The sequence below is a fragment of the Cydia splendana genome, chromosome 2 (genome assembly GCF_910591565.1).
Source record: "Cydia splendana chromosome 2, ilCydSple1.2, whole genome shotgun sequence".
NCBI classification, from domain to species: Eukaryota; Metazoa; Arthropoda; class Insecta; order Lepidoptera; family Tortricidae; genus Cydia; species Cydia splendana.
In genome coordinates, this window is record NC_085961.1 from 12,553,439 (window position 1) to 12,573,396 (window position 19,958).

General features: G+C 39.6%; 2 protein-coding genes across 2 annotated transcripts in view; both read left to right on the forward strand.

Annotated features, from left to right (window-relative positions):
• Nucleotides 1–44: 44 nt before the first annotated feature.
• LOC134800917 (tudor domain-containing protein 1-like) lies at nucleotides 45–19,772 on the forward strand. Its single transcript, XM_063773452.1, has 15 exons — nucleotides 45–198; nucleotides 654–731; nucleotides 1,418–1,567; nucleotides 2,087–2,228; nucleotides 2,670–2,798; nucleotides 3,707–3,839; nucleotides 6,338–6,463; nucleotides 14,788–14,884; nucleotides 15,339–15,520; nucleotides 15,604–15,815; nucleotides 16,221–16,767; nucleotides 16,847–17,044; nucleotides 17,182–17,351; nucleotides 17,554–17,829; nucleotides 18,617–19,772. The coding sequence occupies exons 1-15, from the start codon at nucleotides 45–47 to the stop codon at nucleotides 19,722–19,724; spliced, it is 3,702 nt and encodes a 1,233-aa protein (XP_063629522.1). The 3' UTR covers nucleotides 19,725–19,772.
• Nucleotides 9,440–19,958, forward strand: part of LOC134803954 (ciliary microtubule associated protein 1B-like) — a 97,760-nt gene continuing 87,241 nt past the window's right edge. Inside the window, exon 1 of the mRNA XM_063776795.1 lies at nucleotides 9,440–9,451. The gene's annotated coding sequence lies outside the window, so the exon portion shown is untranslated. The remainder of the gene's footprint in view (nucleotides 9,452–19,958) is intronic.

Genomic DNA, 19,958 nt, shown 5'->3' on the forward strand with positions numbered 1-19,958 from the left:
CCGCCACCCCAGCCGGTCTTCCCTCCAACTAGAGGTATGGTCGGATGATAGCTGGGTGTGTGAGCGAGTTGTGCCTGCTGGTGAGCGACTACGTGCAGCTAGTGGGCAACGCGCAGGCGCGCTACGGGCTGCGCTCCTCCAGCCAGCTGGCCGCCGTGCCGCCGCCGCCACCCCAGCCGGTCTTCCCTCCGACTAGAGGTATGGTTGGATGATAGCTGGGTGTGTGAGCGAGCTGTGCCTGCTTGTGAGCGACTACGTGCAGTTGGTGAGCAACGCGCAGGCACGCAAGTCGGTCTTCCCTCCGACAGTTTCTAGAGGTATCTTTGGACCGACGGAGCTCGAAATGCGATAGAAACGTCTCCGTTTAAGCTTGAGCAAAAATGCTTTTATACGTCTCGCATTTTTCGAAAGATTCTCGTGAATGTGAATAAAGTCCTTGGAACCAAACTGTCTGTTGCTTTAAAGTCTCCGTTAAATTGTATTGTATGGAAAGTTTCATAGTTCATTGCTAAGTGATGTAGATCAGTCCGCGAATTGTGAGTGATGTCGAAAATAGTTTCAACGACAAATCAATATATTAAAAAAACGCAATGTTAAATAGTATCCATTCTTTCCGCTTGGATAATATTTAAACCTAATTACTCGTGTTTTAGGTCCTGAGTTAAAGAAAGCTGCCATTCAGGCAGTTATGCCATTTGCCGAAAAGAAACCGTCGATTGAATTGAAAGCAGGTAAGCATGTGATTTATTTGTCAAATTAATCTGTAACTGCTGTAAGAGCATTTGCCAACGTAACCCACATGAAGCTGGATGTGCATAAAAATTTACACTCTGTTTCAATCTTAATCTTAACCTCAACCTTTCATAAACCAAATAAAGTAGCATTTTTTCATCATTGCTTTCGCAAACAAATGAAATTCATCGCAATTTACTATAGAACAAGGTTCAATTTGAAAATAGGTAAAATGTGTATGGTGGGTCTAACGAGGTTATACTGCGGTAGAAACAGCCATACTAAGCAATAATGTCGGGAAACGGTGGATTAAGTCGACCAGATTGAATTAACTGACCAAAATTTAGTTCTCAGGCCATTGATAAACCGAATCTCATTGCATAAGTGGGGTTGCGTAATTCATTGCATCTATAACATGTGTTTTTAGTTATAAGTTATATTTTAAAATATGTTTTATAGTTATAAGGTTTTTGTCTATGAGCCACCTGCCCAGTTTGCTTATAAAGATTTTTCATTTCATAACGTTAAAAAATAGTCAATAGTCTATCAAAAGTTTTTCTCCATTTATCCAGGCTATATGCTCATATCCATATTATTATTAATGTTTTATCTCGTGCAAGTGAATTGTAAAATTCTTAATGAGATTAAATGATCTTAAACCTAAACCTATATGTGCGTTTCACAGGGATGCAAGAGATAGTCCGCATCACGTATATGCAGGACCCCCACCATTTCTACGTGCGACGCGTGCGAGACGACGCGTTGCTCTCCGAAATTGAGGAACAACTCCATGAAAATCTTGGACGGTTGACGCGCGAAGTTACTATCTGTGTCGGTATGTTTCTAGAAAGAGTCGGAACTGACTACATTTATGCAATGGGGATGGCCGATCGAAGTATTTAGCAGATGGCGCCAGCATAGCTTGCCCTGTCAATCCCTAGAATTATGTCAAATTTTTGTTTCTTCAAGCCAAATCTCATAGAAAAAGGGGCAAGCTATGATGTCGCCATCTATGCAAACATTTGACAGTTGCCAACCCCATTGTAGGTAAGGTTTTTATTTAAACACTTTGCCTCCCTGGTTTAATTATTTATATGATTTTCACCTCAGTTTGGTGAGTAAAGAACATGAGAGGTATCTCTTATACTTATGTTTACATGTAATATTGAGTAAAAAAAAGTGACCAAGGCCTCCAGTGCCCAGGGCTGGAATCTAACCAGCGTCCTCTGCAATCGCAGTACGATAACTGTATGTGACATTTATTTCTGTTTATAATGTACATAATAGTGTTTCCACTTGAAATAACACAAATGAACATATTTTCATAAAAATAATTTAATTAATTGTGTTGCAGGAAAAATATATGGGGTCACACATGAGTACCCATGGAAACGTGGGCGCCTCGATAGAATAGACATAGACGAAGCAACGAGCCAGCCCAAGTACTGTGTCACCTTCGTCGACTTCGGAGTTACAGCCAGCGTCAGTGTTGACCGGTAAATGTTCCTTGCGACTATGTTTTCACAAGTTTTTATTTAACTTGTAATGTTTGTAATATTAAGTATGTTCTGGTCAAATCTTGCAAGCTAAATCAGACCCACATCTCATTATTTGATTGAGGTGAAACTTGACATACATATGTAAATTGGATGACAATGCAATATATGCTGATCTAACGCTGGACACAAAAGGTACCTAGCCATAGACATTGTGTGTCAGAACAACCCAACCTATTAGTGTTCGGGTTCGTTAGAATTATGTGAAGATGAGTCAATGAGTATTAGTTGCGTGTTAAAATAATAGTGCGGTCAGCGATTAAAGCTTGTACTTATGTGTACTGTGTACTGTAAAATATTTTATTGAAAATAAAAACATAAATATTAGTACAATAAGATTTACTTTCTGAGCCTTTAAAACAAGGTGTTACTCCATTTTAGGTTGCGTGAAATACCGGCGGCGTTGTCAGACCGCCCTGCGCTCGCGCTGCGTTGCCGGCTCGCTAACTGCGAACCCGACGGCGCCTGGCACCCCGACGACACCGCCCTAATGCTTCGGATTGTGGACAAGTATGTTTGTACATGTAGTAGGCCGCGTGAAATACTGGCGACGTTGCCAGACCGCCCTGCGTTGCCAGCTCGCCAACTGCGAGTCCTATGGCGCCTGGCACCCCGACGACACCGCCCTAATGCTACGGATTGTGGAGAAGTAAGTTTGTATAACAGATGGACTCCAGAACCATGTTATCTTTTATTTTATTTATAATGGTACTCATACACAACACAAAGACACGATGCCAGTAAGGCACGGGTTACCTACTCGCGGGAATAATTTTCTCATTAATACAATTACTCGCGTAGGCTGGTGTTGCGGGTAGGCACTAGATGACGATATCCATAAGTATATAAATTGATAGATACATAACTCGGGAACAAATATCTGTCATAAACACCTTTGCAAAAATTCGAACATGGGACCTCCTGCTTCTTAGGCAGGGTCAGTACCTAAGCCGTAAGCTCAGTCGTAAGTCGTAAGTAGGTCAGTAAGCTTGATATTGTTGGTTAATATTGTTTTCACATCACCTAATCAGAAAATGGATTTTTCTTCCCTGCTAGGAGGGATCAAAGTGGCACTTTTCTGTTCAAGGACATTTCATTGCCAGTATAAAATATTAATATAATTAACAATGAACATCGTATGTACATCCTGGCAAAAAAGAGTAGAAATTAAAAAGTGGCAACACTGTAGTGTCACCACTGAGATTTTTTTTAATTTCCTCATAGTTGATGTGAAAAGCAGTATGTGTCACACGGTATCAAAATTATTTCGTCTTGGGCGTTAACTCTTGAATCCCTCATTACGCTCAGGATTCTACTTTAGAATCCATCGCTTCATTCAGGATTCAATGTACGCCCTTGACGGAAATATATCATTTTGATCCCTTGTAACACAAACTACTATTGTAATTTGTACGCAGCTCGCCGGTGACACTGCACGTGCGCCGCTCGGACGCGTGCAGCGAGTGCGACGTGACGACGCACGCCGGCCTCAGCGTCGTGCACGTGCTGCGCTTCCACGCCCGGGTCGCGCTTATAGACCCCTCGCTACCGGTCAGTGCATACTGCCCATACTGGTCACGGCCAAATATCGTTGCTTATCATGAACAGTGGTACAACTAAAAATGAAATGCTATTGCATTTAATATTCTATCTTTTACTGGTAAGATTTAAAGTCCAATGGCATTTCATTTTGTTTTGTGTCACTATTCATGATAAGCGTCGATATATCCTTATTTCTATGGTTACTAAAATGTGTTACGATATATTTGACCACTTCCATCACTTTCTATTTGATGCTGACTGTAACTGTGTTCACCCGGCTCACAATTAGGGCTTGCAATATCCGCCCATGTTTTGTATCCGGATATTTAGAATATTAACTATTTTACTATCCGGATAAAACGGATAATTCGAATACTTGCTTTTTATTTAACAAAACTTACATGAACTATGTTGTTGTCCGAATTTCACTTCGAAAATTTTTTCGTTGAAGATCACAGACAAACAACCTTCGGCAATTTTTATTTATGAGAACCGTATTATTTGCTTAAATTTTGCAAACGCAAACGGCCGACTTTAACTATATTTGTAAAAAATTATAGTTTATGGAGATACTTCAACCCTCCGCTTAATATTGGCAGCCTGCGCTGTGAAATTCATTTCTTAATTGACTTCATATGATCACGCGATATTTGGCGTTATTTCATGTCAATTTTACAACCATAAATTATACAAACTACTACTATTACGACTAGTCAAACTCTTCTTCAGTTAAGAAATCTGTCTTATTGGCATATAGTATAGTACTGGCCGTGGTTTTGATGATATTTAGAGAATCGAATACATCTTCTAACTGTTGAGACAGTCTCTTTTTGTTGAGATATTACATTGCATTTAAGCTCAATCAAGGTTTTCATTACAGATTTATTCAAATCCAGAATGCTACAACTTTCTTATCATATCTGCTAAACAGCTACTGCATCTCGTTCAGTTTAGCAGTTCAATATCATCCGATGTTCTCCTCCATTGGACCCATTTTAATTCTGTTCGCACGTTATTAATAATGTATTCAGACGCTAACAATAATGCAGCGCATCGCATTTGACAGGAACACGGTACAAGTACATTCAAAATTTCAAAGTTATTTTGCACATTTTACGGAGCTAGGTCGGTCCCGGGCGTAAGAATACGGCTACGGTATCCCCTGCCTGTCGTAAAAGGCGACTAAAAGGGGTTCTCGGGGTCGGAGACGGTCGCAGCTAGGGACTGCGACTGAAAAAAGAGGGGAACCACAAAGGGGCATAGCGCTAGGACGGCACTGGCGCGTTCATTGGAGATCCCAGAGCCGTCCGAAATACGCCGAGGAGGTCTACTGGGAGGTTTTTAGTCGGTGAAAGTCCGACATAACCTCCGCGCTGTCCCTGCGGTGCGGAGGTATCCATAACGGATTTTCCTCCCAATAAAAAAAAAAAAAAAAAAAAGGTCGGTCTGCATAAGATTATTCCCAAATATTTAAGAAAATAAGGGATTGGTCGGCAATCAAGGAGAAATACTTATATTATATAAACAGTTTTATACCGTAAAAATGTATCCAAGTAAAGAAATAAATCAACCGACAACGTTTACGTTATAATTTTCAACGTTTTGAAATATAAAAAAAATTGACTGATATTTTTGACATAAATGCTATTCGAATTATTCGTTTTATCCGGATATCAACCTCATCTAAATCCGGATAGTAAATTGGACGGATATCCGGATAAAACGGTTATCCGGATATCCGGATTGCAAGCCCTACTCACAATCTCGTTATAAACCGAAATGACTACTTAAAAAACACAAATCAAAATATTTTCATACAAATAATTTGATTTTCACCACACCAGCTCGGAAAGGCTTACTTTGCACTTCAAAAACTGATAGCAAAGTTGCATTTTATTCACATGTGAGGCAAAGTAATCAAATGCAAATGTTGAGTTGTTTTCTTATGTTTGCTGGTAGAATTGACTTTTAAATGGTGATTTTGGATGATAAATACTTAATAACATTCATTTGGATTTGATTTGGTTTGATTTTGTTTGATATTTTACATTTAATATTTGCTTCGGGTTGGTGTTGTGAAAAATTTTGTGTTTCACTCGAGGGCAAATTTTGTTTAACTTTCGTGCTTTGAAACCCTCGCAACGCTCAAGATTCCATTTTCGAACCACTCACTACGCTCGTGGTTCACTTGGAATCTTTTGCTTGCTCGGGTATCAATATTAGCACGAGCGGTTAAACAACAACTTTGCCCTCGAGTAAAACAAATAACTATTGTTCCCTAGTCACACAGCCATATTCGAACTTTAAGATATGTCAAATAATAGATATTGAAACGATATAGATTGGATATGTCAGTGTCAAACAAGTGTCAAAAGTGACGTTTTTGTTTGTAGAAACCTCACTTTTGACTCTTGTTTTACACTGACATATCCGATCCATATCGTTTCCGTATCTATTATTTGACGTATCTTAAAGTTCGAATTGGGCCGACAATCTCGTTGTTACAGTATCCGGAGGTGGCAAGCGCAGCACCGCTGCGGATGCAACCAGCGGATACAACGCTTCGAAAATCTAGCGGCGCCGACGTGATCATCACACACGTCGTGTCGCCAGACAAGTTCTACGTCAGAGAGGTATGCCAAACCGTATAATGGTGGGTTTCTATGGTGACGACGCAGTACCTTTAGAAGACGAGCAAGGTGAGATATATTAGCGTGCTGCAACCAGCGGACACTACGCCAGGCCTATGGAACTCTCCGCGCGAGCTCGGATTTATACCTACATATCTGCTCCCGTTCACGGTAGAAAAGCAAGCCAGTTGGTTGCCACACGCGCTCACGTACGCACGCACGTCACCGTGCACCGCACTGTCAATTTTTACGATAGTTACAAGCTACGTAGTAGGTACCTACCTACTATTGAATTTCTTTAATTAAACATGTAATGTTTATTATGTATGACAAATGTATAGTTTTAGATATCTATCTATTTGAATTGGTAGCAAATTTTTAATTTATTTTGGTAAATGTTTATTTTAACGACAGTAAGTTAACTTTACACCGGAAAGTGCCTACTCATTTTTGCTCTGGTTAACTTATAATTAATTACCTGTATTCATGGGGTTTCTATTATTTTTCTTTATTGTGTAACATTAATCTCTATCTGTTTTTAAATTACACGAGGTTTTAAGTAAGTAAGTAAGTAAAAATTTATTTGTGGAACACAGGTACAGTTAAGGTCTTATATATAAAATAATAAATAGAGCTCTGTGTTTTGCCTATTGGCGTACAAATATTAAACTTAAAAATAATGGTGACTCATTACGAGTATGTTTACCATAAATTATTACATTTAAACAATAGCTATGTCTATTAGTAATATTACGGCAATAAACATTGAGAATAGAATATTATATTGTTTAACTTCCAAATAAAATAATAAAATTTCTGAAATCACACAATTACAATCAAAAACTAAATAACTTAAAACTACTATTATACAGGGTGTTTACTAAAATAGACAAGTTATAATTGTTTCAGGTGTCTGCAAGAAATTCACTTACTGAGTAATAGCATTTGTTAATTAAGTATGTTTTTAGTTGTATTTTAAACTGGTCAGGTTTCAGGCACTTTATATAGTTTGGGATTTTATTGAAAATTTTTGGAGCCATACCTAGTATACTCTTACCTAAGAAAGCTGTGTTGTGTTGATTATTGCAGATGTTGTTAAGATATTGTACACGTAGAGGAAGCTTGCGTTGTTGAGATATCAATTTGAATAGGTGTGAATTGTTTTTTATAAAATTTGCTAGTTCATATATGTATAGTGCTGGAAACGTTAGGATTTTAAAAGATCTAAAGAATGGAACACAGCTATCCCTCATATTGATTCCACAAATGGCCCGTACGCATCTTTTTTGGGCTTTGAAAACAGCTTCTCTATTGACTGAGTTCCCCCAAAAAATAACACCATATCGTAATATAGAGGCTACAAGGCCATGATATGCAGTTATTAGTGCATTATTATCGACTACTTTTGCAAGTTTTTGTAGTGCAAATGCTGATTTGTTTATTTTTTTACATATATATTCTATATGGTTTTTCCATGTGAGTTGATCATCAATCATAAGCCCTAAAAATTTTGTTATAGCTACTCTCTCTATTGTATTATTATCATATTTAATATTTATATTAAGAACCGTTTTTCGTTGGTGAAAGTGCATGATATTGGTTTTGTTTAAATTAATAATTAAATTATTGTTATTGAGCCATCTTATCATTTCATTTAAAACTGAATTTATATCTTGTTCATAGTTAACATTCTCGTTAAAACTTACAATTTAGGTGTACTATCATCAGCAAACATGATCATTGGATGATGAACTTTACTCGGGAAGTCATTTATGTACACTAAGAAAAGGAGTGGGCCAAGTACGCTGCCTTGAGGGACGCCATATTGCATATTTAATTCTTCAGAAACATATATTTTTTCGAAGTTACTATTTTTACATATTCTAGATATTTCCGTATATTGAGGGCGATTTTTGAGATAAGATTCTATGAGATCTAAGACATTACTTCTTATTCCATATCTATTTAATTTGTAGAGCAATAACTTGTGATCAACATAATCGAACGCTTTGGTCATGTCAGTAAACACAGCACAAACAGGTGTTCGCTTATCTACATTTTCTATTACAATTTTTAATAGGTCATATATTGCCATGTTTATAGTGACATTCTTTCTGAAACCTTTCTGTTCCTTGCATAGAATGTTGAATTTATCAAAGAAGTCATATAATTTTTGATATATTATTTTTTCAAATATTTTTGCAAATATCGGGATAAGGGCTATTGGTCTATAATTTTGTGGGTTTTCTTTATCGCCTTTTTTATATAATGGTTTAATAACGGTTTTTTTTAGACTATTCGGATAAATGCCAGCACTAATTGATAAGTTAATAATGTAACTTAAATGTTTGTCAAGTATATCACTAACACATTTTATGACGTTTGTATTAATGTTGTCATAACCAACGCTCTTTGTGTTTTTTAATGATCGTATGATTAATCTAACTTCCTGTGCTGATGTTGGAGTCATAAACATGGATTGAGGGTTTAAATCTATTTTTGTTTGTGCTTGTTCATTTTGTGTAGAGCTGTTAGGCCTGTGTATAAAGTAATCATTGAGTGCATTAGCTATTTCGGAAGGATCTGTTACAATTTTACTGTCTTGCTTAATTTTTGTAATGCTTTCTTTTGGTAAATTAATTTTACTGTTGTTTATGATTTGCCATGTAGTCCTTGCTTTATTATTAGACGCATTTATTTTGTAATTATTTTGAGCTTTTTGAGTTAACCTAATAATTTTTCGATATTGGCGCGTGTAGTTTTTTAAGCGTATTTTATTATTTTCAGAGGGTGAATATCTGTATTGCCACAGTAAAGCTCTCTGTTTTTTGCTACACACTTTAATGCCACGAGAAATCCACTTAATTTTTTTATTCGTTTGAATAGTTATTATTTTCTTAGGAAAGCAAAGACTGTATAGTAAACGAAAGGTTTCTAAGAATGACTCGTATGCTATATTTGGATCACACGTATTGTAGATATCAGAAAAAGACAAACACGATAAGTAATTTCTAAACTTTTTTATGTTTTCCCTTGAGTAATCATATTTTTGAACTCTCCAATATGTTAATGTACACGATTTTTTAATAGGTATTTTGAGCACTTGAGCTGTATGATCAGAGAGTCCAAGGTCAAGTACATAGCTTTTATGTCCTCGTTTAAGATTATGGGCAAAATTATCTATACATGTGTTACTGATTAATCTCGTTGGTTGTCTGATTTCTAATTTTAAATTGTAGCTATATAGAAAGGATTCAAATTCCAGTGTTACATTATTTCTATTTAATATATCAATATTGAAATCACCACAGATTATTATATTCTTGTCCAAATTATTGTATATTTTACGCAGTATTATGTCTAGTTTTTCATAGAAAGTATTAAAATTGTTTCTACTTGGGATTCTGTATACACAAACAATTATAGTTTTGTGTTGGAGTAATTCAATGGCACAGCATTCGAAGTTTTCTTCTAATGACAGTTTTTCAATGTCTGGTATTACTTTGTATTGAATACCTGATTTTACGAGAATACAGGCGCCACAAGTTCTCGTAAAATCAGGTTCCTAACTAAGCTGTTCAACAGAGTTCTGACCGATGGTATACCTGATGAATGGAGAAGAAGCTTCTTAGTCCCATTTTACAAAAATAAGGGCGACATTAGACTTTGTGGCAATTATAGAGCCATAAAGCTTTTATCACACACCTTCAAAATGTGGGAAAGGATAATAAACAGAAGACTGCTCCAACTCACTAACGTGTCTGAAAATCAATGCGGATTTGTCGCGGGCAAATCAACAACCGACGCCATACACTCGGTCAGAATCCTGATAGAAAAATATAGAGCTAATAAATCCGACTTACACATGATATTTATTGACTTAGAGAAAGCTTTCGACCGGGTGCCGAGGGAACTAATCTGGCAAGCTCTCCGAGCACATGGAGTGCCAGAGCACTATATCCACGTCGTCAAGGACATGTACCGAGACGCTACTACAAGAGTGCGAAGCCCCGCTGGGTTGAGCGAAGAGTTCCAAGTGAAAGTCGGTGTTCACCAAGGCTCCGCACTTAGTCCTCTCTTATTCAACCTCGTGATGAACCACCTGACGGCACAGTTACAACGATCCCCACCTTGGGACATCCTCTATGCTGATGACATAGTACTCATAAGTGAAGACTCCAGTACCCTACAACTCATGGTAGAGAGATGGAGAGGTGCACTGGAGAGAGCCGGTCTGCGAGTGAGTAAAGAGAAGACGGAGTACATGCATTGTAATTTCAGTAACACCAACAATAGCGCCAGTATCTTCTTACAAAACCATGTGTTGAAAAAGGTCTCCCACTTCAAATACCTCGGTTCTATTATCTGTGATGATGGGTCAATAGACATGGATGTTACCCATCGTATAAACACGGGGTGGATGAAGTGGAGAGAGCTCACGGGTGTGCTCTGTGATAGTAGAATGCCAGTAAGAATCAAGGGCAAAGTATATAAAGCAGCAGTGCGCCCAGCAATGACGTATGGGGCTGAATGCTGGCCACTCAAAAAGCAGCACGAAAATAAGATACACTGCGCTGAAATGAAAATGCTCAGATGGGCAGGCAGCGTTACGAGGCTTGACCATATCAAAAATAATTATATAAGAGGCAGTTTCAAGGTGAAACCTATCCCAGAAAAACTCATAGAGAGCCGATTAAGGTGGTATGGCCATGTGATGCGACGACCAACAGAACACATGACCAAAAAAGTCCTGGATATGGCTGTTGCAGCTCGGGGACCAGGGAGACCCCTGACAACCTGGATGGCAGTTGTAAGAAAAGATATGAAGAATGGAAATCTAAGACCAGAGACGACCCAGGACCGACCGGCCTGGCGACGCATGATTAGAAGGGCCGACCCCAAGTAAATGGGAACGAGCCAGGCAAAAGAAGAAGACAGGCGCCACCACGTCTCTTATTTTTTCTTGAATAGCATGCTGCTAGTTGGTAGTTTGGTAAAGTTAAAAGATCTTCGTACCCAGCCATCAAAAAATGTTCTGTTACACACAAAATGTCTATGTCGATTTGTTTCTCTTTTAGCTCATTGATGTGCACAGTCAGTAGTTCCGCTTTATTTACAAGACCAGCAATATTTTGATGCATCACATGTAACGTGTTATACACGAAAAAACTCTTCTATTCCGTTTTCACTCGTTGGTGTGTGTGTTGTGTTTTGTAAACCAATCATTGCAGATTTATCATCATTATTTGTATTATTTTTATTGAGTTGATCAATGTATAACATTGACTGGTATATGTTATGAAAAATGTTTTTTATACCATTGTTGTTTATTTCGCCAGTTCGTCTGTAGAACATGTCATATTCATATGATAGGTCTTGGTTAGAGTCCAACAAGTATGCGTAGTTATATGATTCGACATCGGGATATAGCAAATTGTTAAACGTTTCTATTCTCCAGTTGTATATATTGCTGTTGTCATTACACTTGTACGTCGGTGCACATATAATTATGTTAGTGTTTAATATATTTCTTAACTGTTCTCTAATGTATATAATTAATTCGTGGTAATTCCTTGTTTCTTCAAAATCTCTATTTCCAAGTAATATTATACAGTAATCATTTATAGTAAGATCCTTCGTTTTTGACTGTATATCTTTTAGCAGGTCTTTGATACCAGCATTTGGCGATTTAAAATGCGTGACTTGTGTGTTTGTTTGGATTACGCTATTACAGATGTCTAGTATTTTATTTTGATTGTTTGCGCTTAAGATGAGTATTTGTTTTTTTGTATTACTTGTTTTGGGCTTCTGATGTTCTTTTTGCAGTTTACTTGGTGACACTGTTGAGTTGTGAGTTTTTTGGTCAACTTCGTTCGTATTAGTATGTTTAGCGATGGACGTGGATTCAGGATCTGGCAGAGGTGTACTGGTGCTATTTGGTATCGGTAAATTCGTTCTTTGTGGTGTATCACTTTGTGACTGTGTGTTATTTAGCTTATTCTTCAACATTTGTCGTTTAACTTTTTTTGTTTTTTTAGTTTTATTCGGCGTTTCATCCGAGTCTTGCTTGCTCGTACAATTTTTCATAGTATTTTTAAGGTTGCAGACTTCTGCATTTATTCGTGTGATTTCATCATGCGCACTTTGTAGTTGTATTTTCAGTTGTTCTATTTCTCCTTTCAATTGCTGCGTTTGAGAGGTGTCGAGGAAAGATATATTCGGGTGATTAACAATAGACGAGCGCGGGCTACAGTATTTCCACGTGTTGTTATCGTCGGTTGCGTCGAAGATAGATGTATTTAGCACACTATGGACTGATCGAGACTTATCTTGATAAGGTGTGACTAGGTTCGTCGTCATCGAGTCATTTTTATTTGGCGAAATAATTGTGTGAGTTGGTGCCGTCAATGCTAGCCTATTTTCTGCCATTGTTACTTCAGCTGATAAAGTTAACGTATCTTCTCGATTATAACAGCAACTACGACACTTCCAGTTTTCTTTATTCTCTACTGTCATTAATGTATACCGTTTGCCAGTCACCCCCATTCGTTCTAAGCAATCCAAACAGTATCGAATACTGCAGGTGGAGCAATCTAGAGCATGTCTAGTTGAAATTCTTTTATCACATCTTCCCTGGTGGACTCATAGTGATATTCGTTTATTGAGTGTTCTATGAATCAATGAGTTGCATTTAGTGTTGAGTAAGTATATATAATACAACGTAAGTGATTATTTTAGGCATTGTCGTATTGTATGCATCTTGTCACCATCATGCGGAGTGAATAGGCGTAATCAATCTTCACATGGTACATATTAGTTTAAGTGTGGTGTAAGTAAAGTATCAATAATATTATCGAAGTAACAAAGCAATAATGTTCACAAAATAACACTTTTTGTTTAAAGTTCAACAGAGGTCACTCAAATTCTCAGAACTGGCAGCGTCGTATTCAACGTCCAAAATGTCGCAAGTGCCGCAGCGTTTCATATAACTTTTCGCGTTTTGTTAAAATCGTTTGCCGAATTCGCGCGCACTTTTGATTATAAAAGGTTTTGTGTAATTTCTCCTGAATTCTAGCTTATATTTTCACTGAGTTTATGCACTATACAATCACTGTCTAATTACGAATATTTTGATGTAAGTTTAATAGAAGACAACACACTTTGTACCAGTTAAATTAATTTTTAAATGGGAGCGTTTGATAAACGTTTCGGTGCACATTTAAAACGTTTTGAAACGTTTAAAACTAATTCTTGCTGGGATTAGTTATTGCGCGGTTTATAAAACGGCGTAAACACTGCGGTTACTGCAGGGAAATATGATCTTTTAAAATGACTATTTCGCAAACACTAACGCATAATTGAAATATTAGGTATAATTTAAGATTTAGCTTTCCTTTTATTTCACTCCGCTGTTTAAGTAGATATTTATTTATCATTTCTAAGCGTCAGCAACCCTAGCGTTGTGTCGGTGCGCGCGGTGCGGGGAGCGGCGCGTTGAAGGTCACTCCATTGTATTTTTGTGTAGGTGTCAAAACGGTAGGTATTTGCGTTTTGTTTGAGAGATAAGTATCTGCTCGTAAGAACTATTATATAATCTGTGACTACGCTAGGAAAATTGAGCGGCGCCGCCGCCCACGTCAGACAAGTTCCACTTCAGAGAGCTAATATCGTCGTACCGTATAAAGAGAGTAATATGTTAAGAGTGATATGTTACCCCAAAATTCTTTGATGAAAAAAATCACAAGGAAACTTGATTATATTTGCAAGGGCAGACTCCAACCAAAACGTTCCTAGGCTAAAGTTGGCTCGATAGAAATAAATCACGAAGACATGTATAATTATCATTTAAATAATTTCAATTTCCGCAGTTTAATTTTAACGTGACGAACAAAATTTTAAATGCAAGTATAATTTTCAGAGGTAATGAGGTAAACCTTTAACACTGTGCGATGGTCATATCTTCTGTCGCAAGTTTAGCGCAGAGTGACATATTATTTGTTCCCTTCTAATTTCCAGGGCTTACGCCCTTTCTTAATGGTGCAGTACCTTGATGTGGCGCGCACAGTACAACTGCGTCTATCCTTAAGCGATGTGAATGTCTATCAAGTATGGTTAGATTGGTTATTGACTCAACAAAACTTCTTGTTACTACTTGATGCACTGGTCATAAAGTTTATAATGTTGACATTGCGATTGCGGTAGTCGCTCAACGCAAAGCATAGACTGCACAAAGGCAGTTTTATTAAATGTTTATCCAGCAGTGGCCGTGTTTCAGCTGATATTGCATTAGTTAGTCCGCATATTAAATTTCTATGGTATTGTTTCAGACTCGCTTACAAGAGGATTACGTGAAGCTTTGCGAGGAACTGAACAACACATACGACGTTCGGGACGAGAGCGATCTCATTTTCTTGCCAAAGGAGGGTTAGTTTTTCATTTAGCTTCCAAGCTATGTATTCACATAGCTTATATTCATAAGTGCTTTGACAAGACTTGAACTTGACGTCTCAGTACTACTACTATTCGGCTGATCGTGACTTCGATATTCAAATTTTGCTATAATCGTATGAACTTTGACATCGATTTTGTTGGTAGTTTGAAGTGGGTTAATTACTTAGAGCATTTAGTAACTGGAGATGTCATCGCTGTCATTTTCTCTACGAAACAGTTGCCGATTTTTGCGGGGGGGGGGCGTCAAATGTATTGCTATTTCTACATAATTTGTCCGTACCTTATAAATATAAATAGCCATGTCAGCCCATACAAAAGTTTGCACAATTGTGCAGGTTTTCGGCAGAGGGGTAAGCTCTTAATGGCCACTCCAGTTATTAAATGCTCTAAGATTCATTAAAATCAATGATAGTTTTGAACGGTCCAGGTTCGGTGTGCGTGGCGCTAGTGGGCTCGGAGGCGGGCACGCTGTGGGCGCGCGCCCAGGTGCTGTCTGCGAGCGTGGCGTCCTCGGTGCGCGTGTGGCTGCCCGACACGGGGCGCGCGCTGGCCGTGGCGTGGCGCCGCCTGCGCGCCGTGCGGCCCCGCTTCACTGCGCTCCGAGCGCTGGTTAGTCAACCGGGGAAAGACCATTAGGATCTAGAATGATTTTATTTTTACTGAATTGACGATCGTTCCTCGACCTTTTGCAGGCCATCGAAAGCCACCTGGCGGGGATAAGTCCAGTCGGCGGGCGCTGGCACGAGTCCGCCGGCGAGCTCCTCGCGCAGCGCTCCGGGCGCACCCTGCGGCTGCTCGCGCACGACTCGCGCCGCCGCAGCCTCGGCGCCGTGCTGCTCGACCTCACCGGCAACGTGTGCCTCAACCGGGAGCTGGTCACTATACAGCTGGCTACCGCTGACGGGTGAGTGACTAGCGATCGTGCAGGAGTTTCGGACGCGTGTGTAACTGCACTGCAGCAATTACTTTAAGCAAGAGTTTAAACTCGCATTCAACAGTGTGTACAACGAATTCGAAACTTTTCGTAATTAAAATTCTTGATTATAACAAGTCGATCTTTGTTTAATCAAGCTAATACCCTCAGGTCAATTCGCAAGAGCTGGAACGAATGTAATGAATGAGTGAATGAAAATATCTATGTGTGTATCACATTAACCAATAAAATGGTGGCTCTGACTATTTACCGATACAGGTGTCACGCATACAATTAAAGTTTCGTTCATTCCATTCGTGTCAGCTTTCGTGCATCAATCTGTACCATTTGATACCAGTATTAAAAGCATATACCTAATACTCCCTGTTTTGTTAGGTCCATTGACTTTGAAGCCCTCACTCCGGAATACGATTCTACTGAAAAAGAACCAATCCCACAATCACCCGTAAGTAGTGAAAACGCCACATGCAAAAATTATGAAACAATGGCAAGAAGTTATCAGGATGAGTTCCAACCCGGCTCAAAAGAAGCTCTCCGATTAGAAGCGAAGATTCTTCTCTGCGAGTCCCCATCATTGATATACATCTCATTGGTACACCAACAGAAAACATTCAACGAGCTGTTTGAAGATATTCAGAAATTCTACTCGAAGCGCAAAACTCCGCGCCGCGAAAGATGGAAAGTGAACGATAGATGCTGCGCATTTTGTATGCAGTCACAGACATGGCGTCGAGCTACCATCATCAAAACTGAAAAGGACCAAGTCATCGTATTCTTTACAGATTTCGCTCAAACTGAGACTGTCTCGATATCGAACTTGAAAAAGTTGCATACCGATTTTGAAGTGATAGGAGACGCGGCTATAAAGTGTCATCTAGCGGGGTTAGTGCCGGCGGACGGGGAGTGGCCCTCGCTCACTAAGGTAAATTGAGGCAAAAATCAGATATTTCATATTTACAGCTTATGTCGCTTATGGCTTGAAAATTGTTAATATTTTAAAGGAGTTCCTGAAAGACAAACTGGAGGAGTACAAGCGCGTGTTCGTGACAAAAGTTGGCGAGTTCGAGGACAAGAGCATGCCGATACAGCTGTGGGTGTACCACACGGAGCTCGGCAGCGCGCTCGAGCCCAACGAGTCTGAGTGGCGCTGCCTCAACGCCGAGCTGGTGAGCCGCAGCCTAGCCATCAACACTCGACAGGTGAGACGTGATATAAAATACCTACCTACGACGAAACGACGGTGTGCTTCTTTAAGGATTCTTTTGTGAATGCGATATTTTACATTTTTTTTTTTCGATATTTTAGCATTCAAATAATTCGTGTAAATTTTGTTCAGATTCAGGGCGCCACCTCTGGCCAAGACGACGAGCTGCGTTTCTTGAACGTGCGCGGCTCCGTGAAGGAGTGGCTGCTGCCGCCGCTGCCAGGCTCCACCAGCTCCGACGACGTCGCCGAGTGGCTGCCCGCCGAGCCGCTGCAAGCCGTCGAGTTCACCGCCTTGCCCACGTGAGTGCCAAGTGACTCTCGGTGCAGGAGTGGGTTCATTTACCGTTCCACTCTTTAGTCTATAATTTTGACGTATATTTTATTTGAAGGACTTTGTGATCCGTTTAGCAGCATTTTCTTATGTTTCTTTTGTACTACCTGTTAATAACAATAGGAGAGGCAACAGTTTCTTACTTTACTAAAGTTGTATTATTCTCCACAGATACATAGACAACGATGGCATCATCTACTTGCACGACGTCTCGCAGGAGGACGACTTGGAGTTTATCCGTGACACGCTCGAAATGGCGTTCAAAGAGGAGGACCCCAAGGCGCCGTACTGCTCGTGGCGCGTGGGGGAGCTTTGCGTGGCGCGATATTACCTCGACTCGAAGTTCTACCGCGGGACGGTGCTCGAGGTCAACCACGACCAGGCCAACTGCCTCGTTCAATACGTCGACTACGGCAATTCCGAGCTCTGCGCCTTTACCGACCTGAGGTTAGATTATACTTATATATGTAATTTTGTTGGTCGTGGTTCATAGAGCCCTGCATGTGATACAAAAAATGGTGCCTATCGATTATTTACCTATTTTTTTACTTGGATTAGGGTATTAGTAAGTAAGTAGGTACATCCCACCTGTCCAATGTCAGTGCGTCTCACTCTCTCACAGGAAATGGCCATAGGAACTATGTGATAATTACACATCGGTAACTCGTGGCATTTAGGTAGCACTTAAAAGGTTGGTTTAATTAATTTCCTTTTTTTTTGTGGTTTCTTTTTCTCGACTCGTATAGGAAGAACATTGTCACATCACTAGTCTGTGCCTGCTACCTAAATGCCACGAGTTACCCATGTGTGCTCATCACTAATCTTTTAAGTGCTACCTAAATGCCACGAGTTACCGATGTGTAGTGATAATTATAACAAAGCAACCTAATAGGGGGGTATTACTGCAATGTTCTGCCGCCAGGGTGCAGCACTAGCACACATTGTAAACCATATAGTAACATATACACACTAATGCCTTAAACGCGAAACGCGGTATTCGAAATTTCGTTATCTGCCACTTTATTTCTCGAATATGCAAGAGTGATAGACAGGCAGATAACGAAATTACGATTTTCGTGTTTCGCAGTAGGCCGTCACTTTGTGCTATTGTGCTTGGTTTTTTTTAGAATTGTCTTGATGAGCCTGTCTGTTGCCTGTTAAAGGAAAACTACAGTCAACGATAAAAGCTTGTATCAAAAATGAAATTTTGACAAAAAAATCTTATTTGTTTTAGGAAACGCGTTGCTCTACACCAGATCCCCATCCAATCCCACAAGGTCTCGCTCGCTCGCATCAAGCCCGTCGGTGAGCAGTGGGACCAAACCGTCCTCGACTACATACACAAGGCCATCGTCGAGAAGAAATGCTTCGTCAAAGTGGCAGCCCCGCCCGTCAACGGCGTCACGCCCGTCGACCTCAAGTATGACAAACTCTGGATTAATGACCACCTGGTCGAGTTCGACTTGGCTGAATACATTGACGGCTCCAAGCCTATAGAACGCAAGTTTAAAAAGAAATCTAAACATGCTTCAAGTACAACAGAAAAAAACAAAAGAACTGACACTGAGCCGAAAATTATTGAAATAAACAGTGGTTCCGAACCCGATTATATTATTGAGGAGGACATAAACTCCTCGCAAACGTCAGGCTCGCCGGACTCCTTCAAAATTAGCACGCTAGTCGATCAAAACGGCAGTGCGAGCGAGCAAGGCAGCTCCAACTTAGTCTCGTATCTGCGACACGAGGATCGAGAATTTAGCTGTAGCATACCCGTGATAAACGACACAAACTCTTTGGAATTAATGATCGTTCAAGATTCGGAAAGCCATGTGATATATGAAGCACTTTTAGATATTGTGAAGGAAGTGGGAAATAATATGCCGCCGTTAGACGGTATTTACGAGTACAAACCGTGCATCGCGCTCTTCGAAGACCACTGGTACAGAGCATCTATACTAAAGTACAGTGAAACGAAAAATCTGGTTAAAGTTCACTACGTGGACTACGGGAACATTGGAATAGTTCCCTTGTCTGACGTGAGGGAGATTAGTAAAGATTGGGTGTGTCTGCCGCCGGCGTGTATCACGGCGCGCCTGCACGGCGTCCGCGTCAACCCAGACTTTGACCCAGACGAGGTCACCAAAGCCTACATCGATACGTTTCTTGACAAAGGGCCGTTCCGCGCTGCTATTGTGGACTATGTTGACTATGACAACTCGGTGCCCCTCGTAGAATTAAGGAATACCGACGGAGAACTAGTGTATAAGAAATTGATTGAAGAAAAAGTGTTATTACATGATACACGCGATGGTGCTGCTTCTGAAGAGAATTTGACTCAGTAATTATAATAAATCTGAGGACTGGGCCATGTTGCATAACAAACTACAACTAATATTACAAGCGGAACTCCTTTTTTAATTAGTGAAATTAGAAAAGGAGTTCCGCTTGTAATGTTAGTTGTAGTTTGTTATGCAACATGGCCCTGATCTGAAATCTGAACTGATCAAAATTTTAAAACTATTATTCATAAGTTTCGAGTCCAACTATTTTTTGACATTACTATTTATAGAAATAAT

What these genes read in the sequence shown, in the direction of transcription:
- LOC134800917 (XM_063773452.1), top strand. Translation starts at nt 45, where the DNA reads ATGATAGCTGGGTGTGTGAGCGAGTTGTGCCTGCTGGTGAGCGACTAC. An exon ending in GGTCTTCCCTCCGACTAGAG is followed by an intron (nt 199 to 653) that starts GTATGGTTGGAT and finishes CTCGTGTTTTAG; the next exon opens with GTCCTGAGTTAAAGAAAGCT. An exon ending in TGCGCCTTTACCGACCTGAG is followed by an intron (nt 17,830 to 18,616) that starts GTTAGATTATAC and finishes TATTTGTTTTAG; the next exon opens with GAAACGCGTTGCTCTACACC.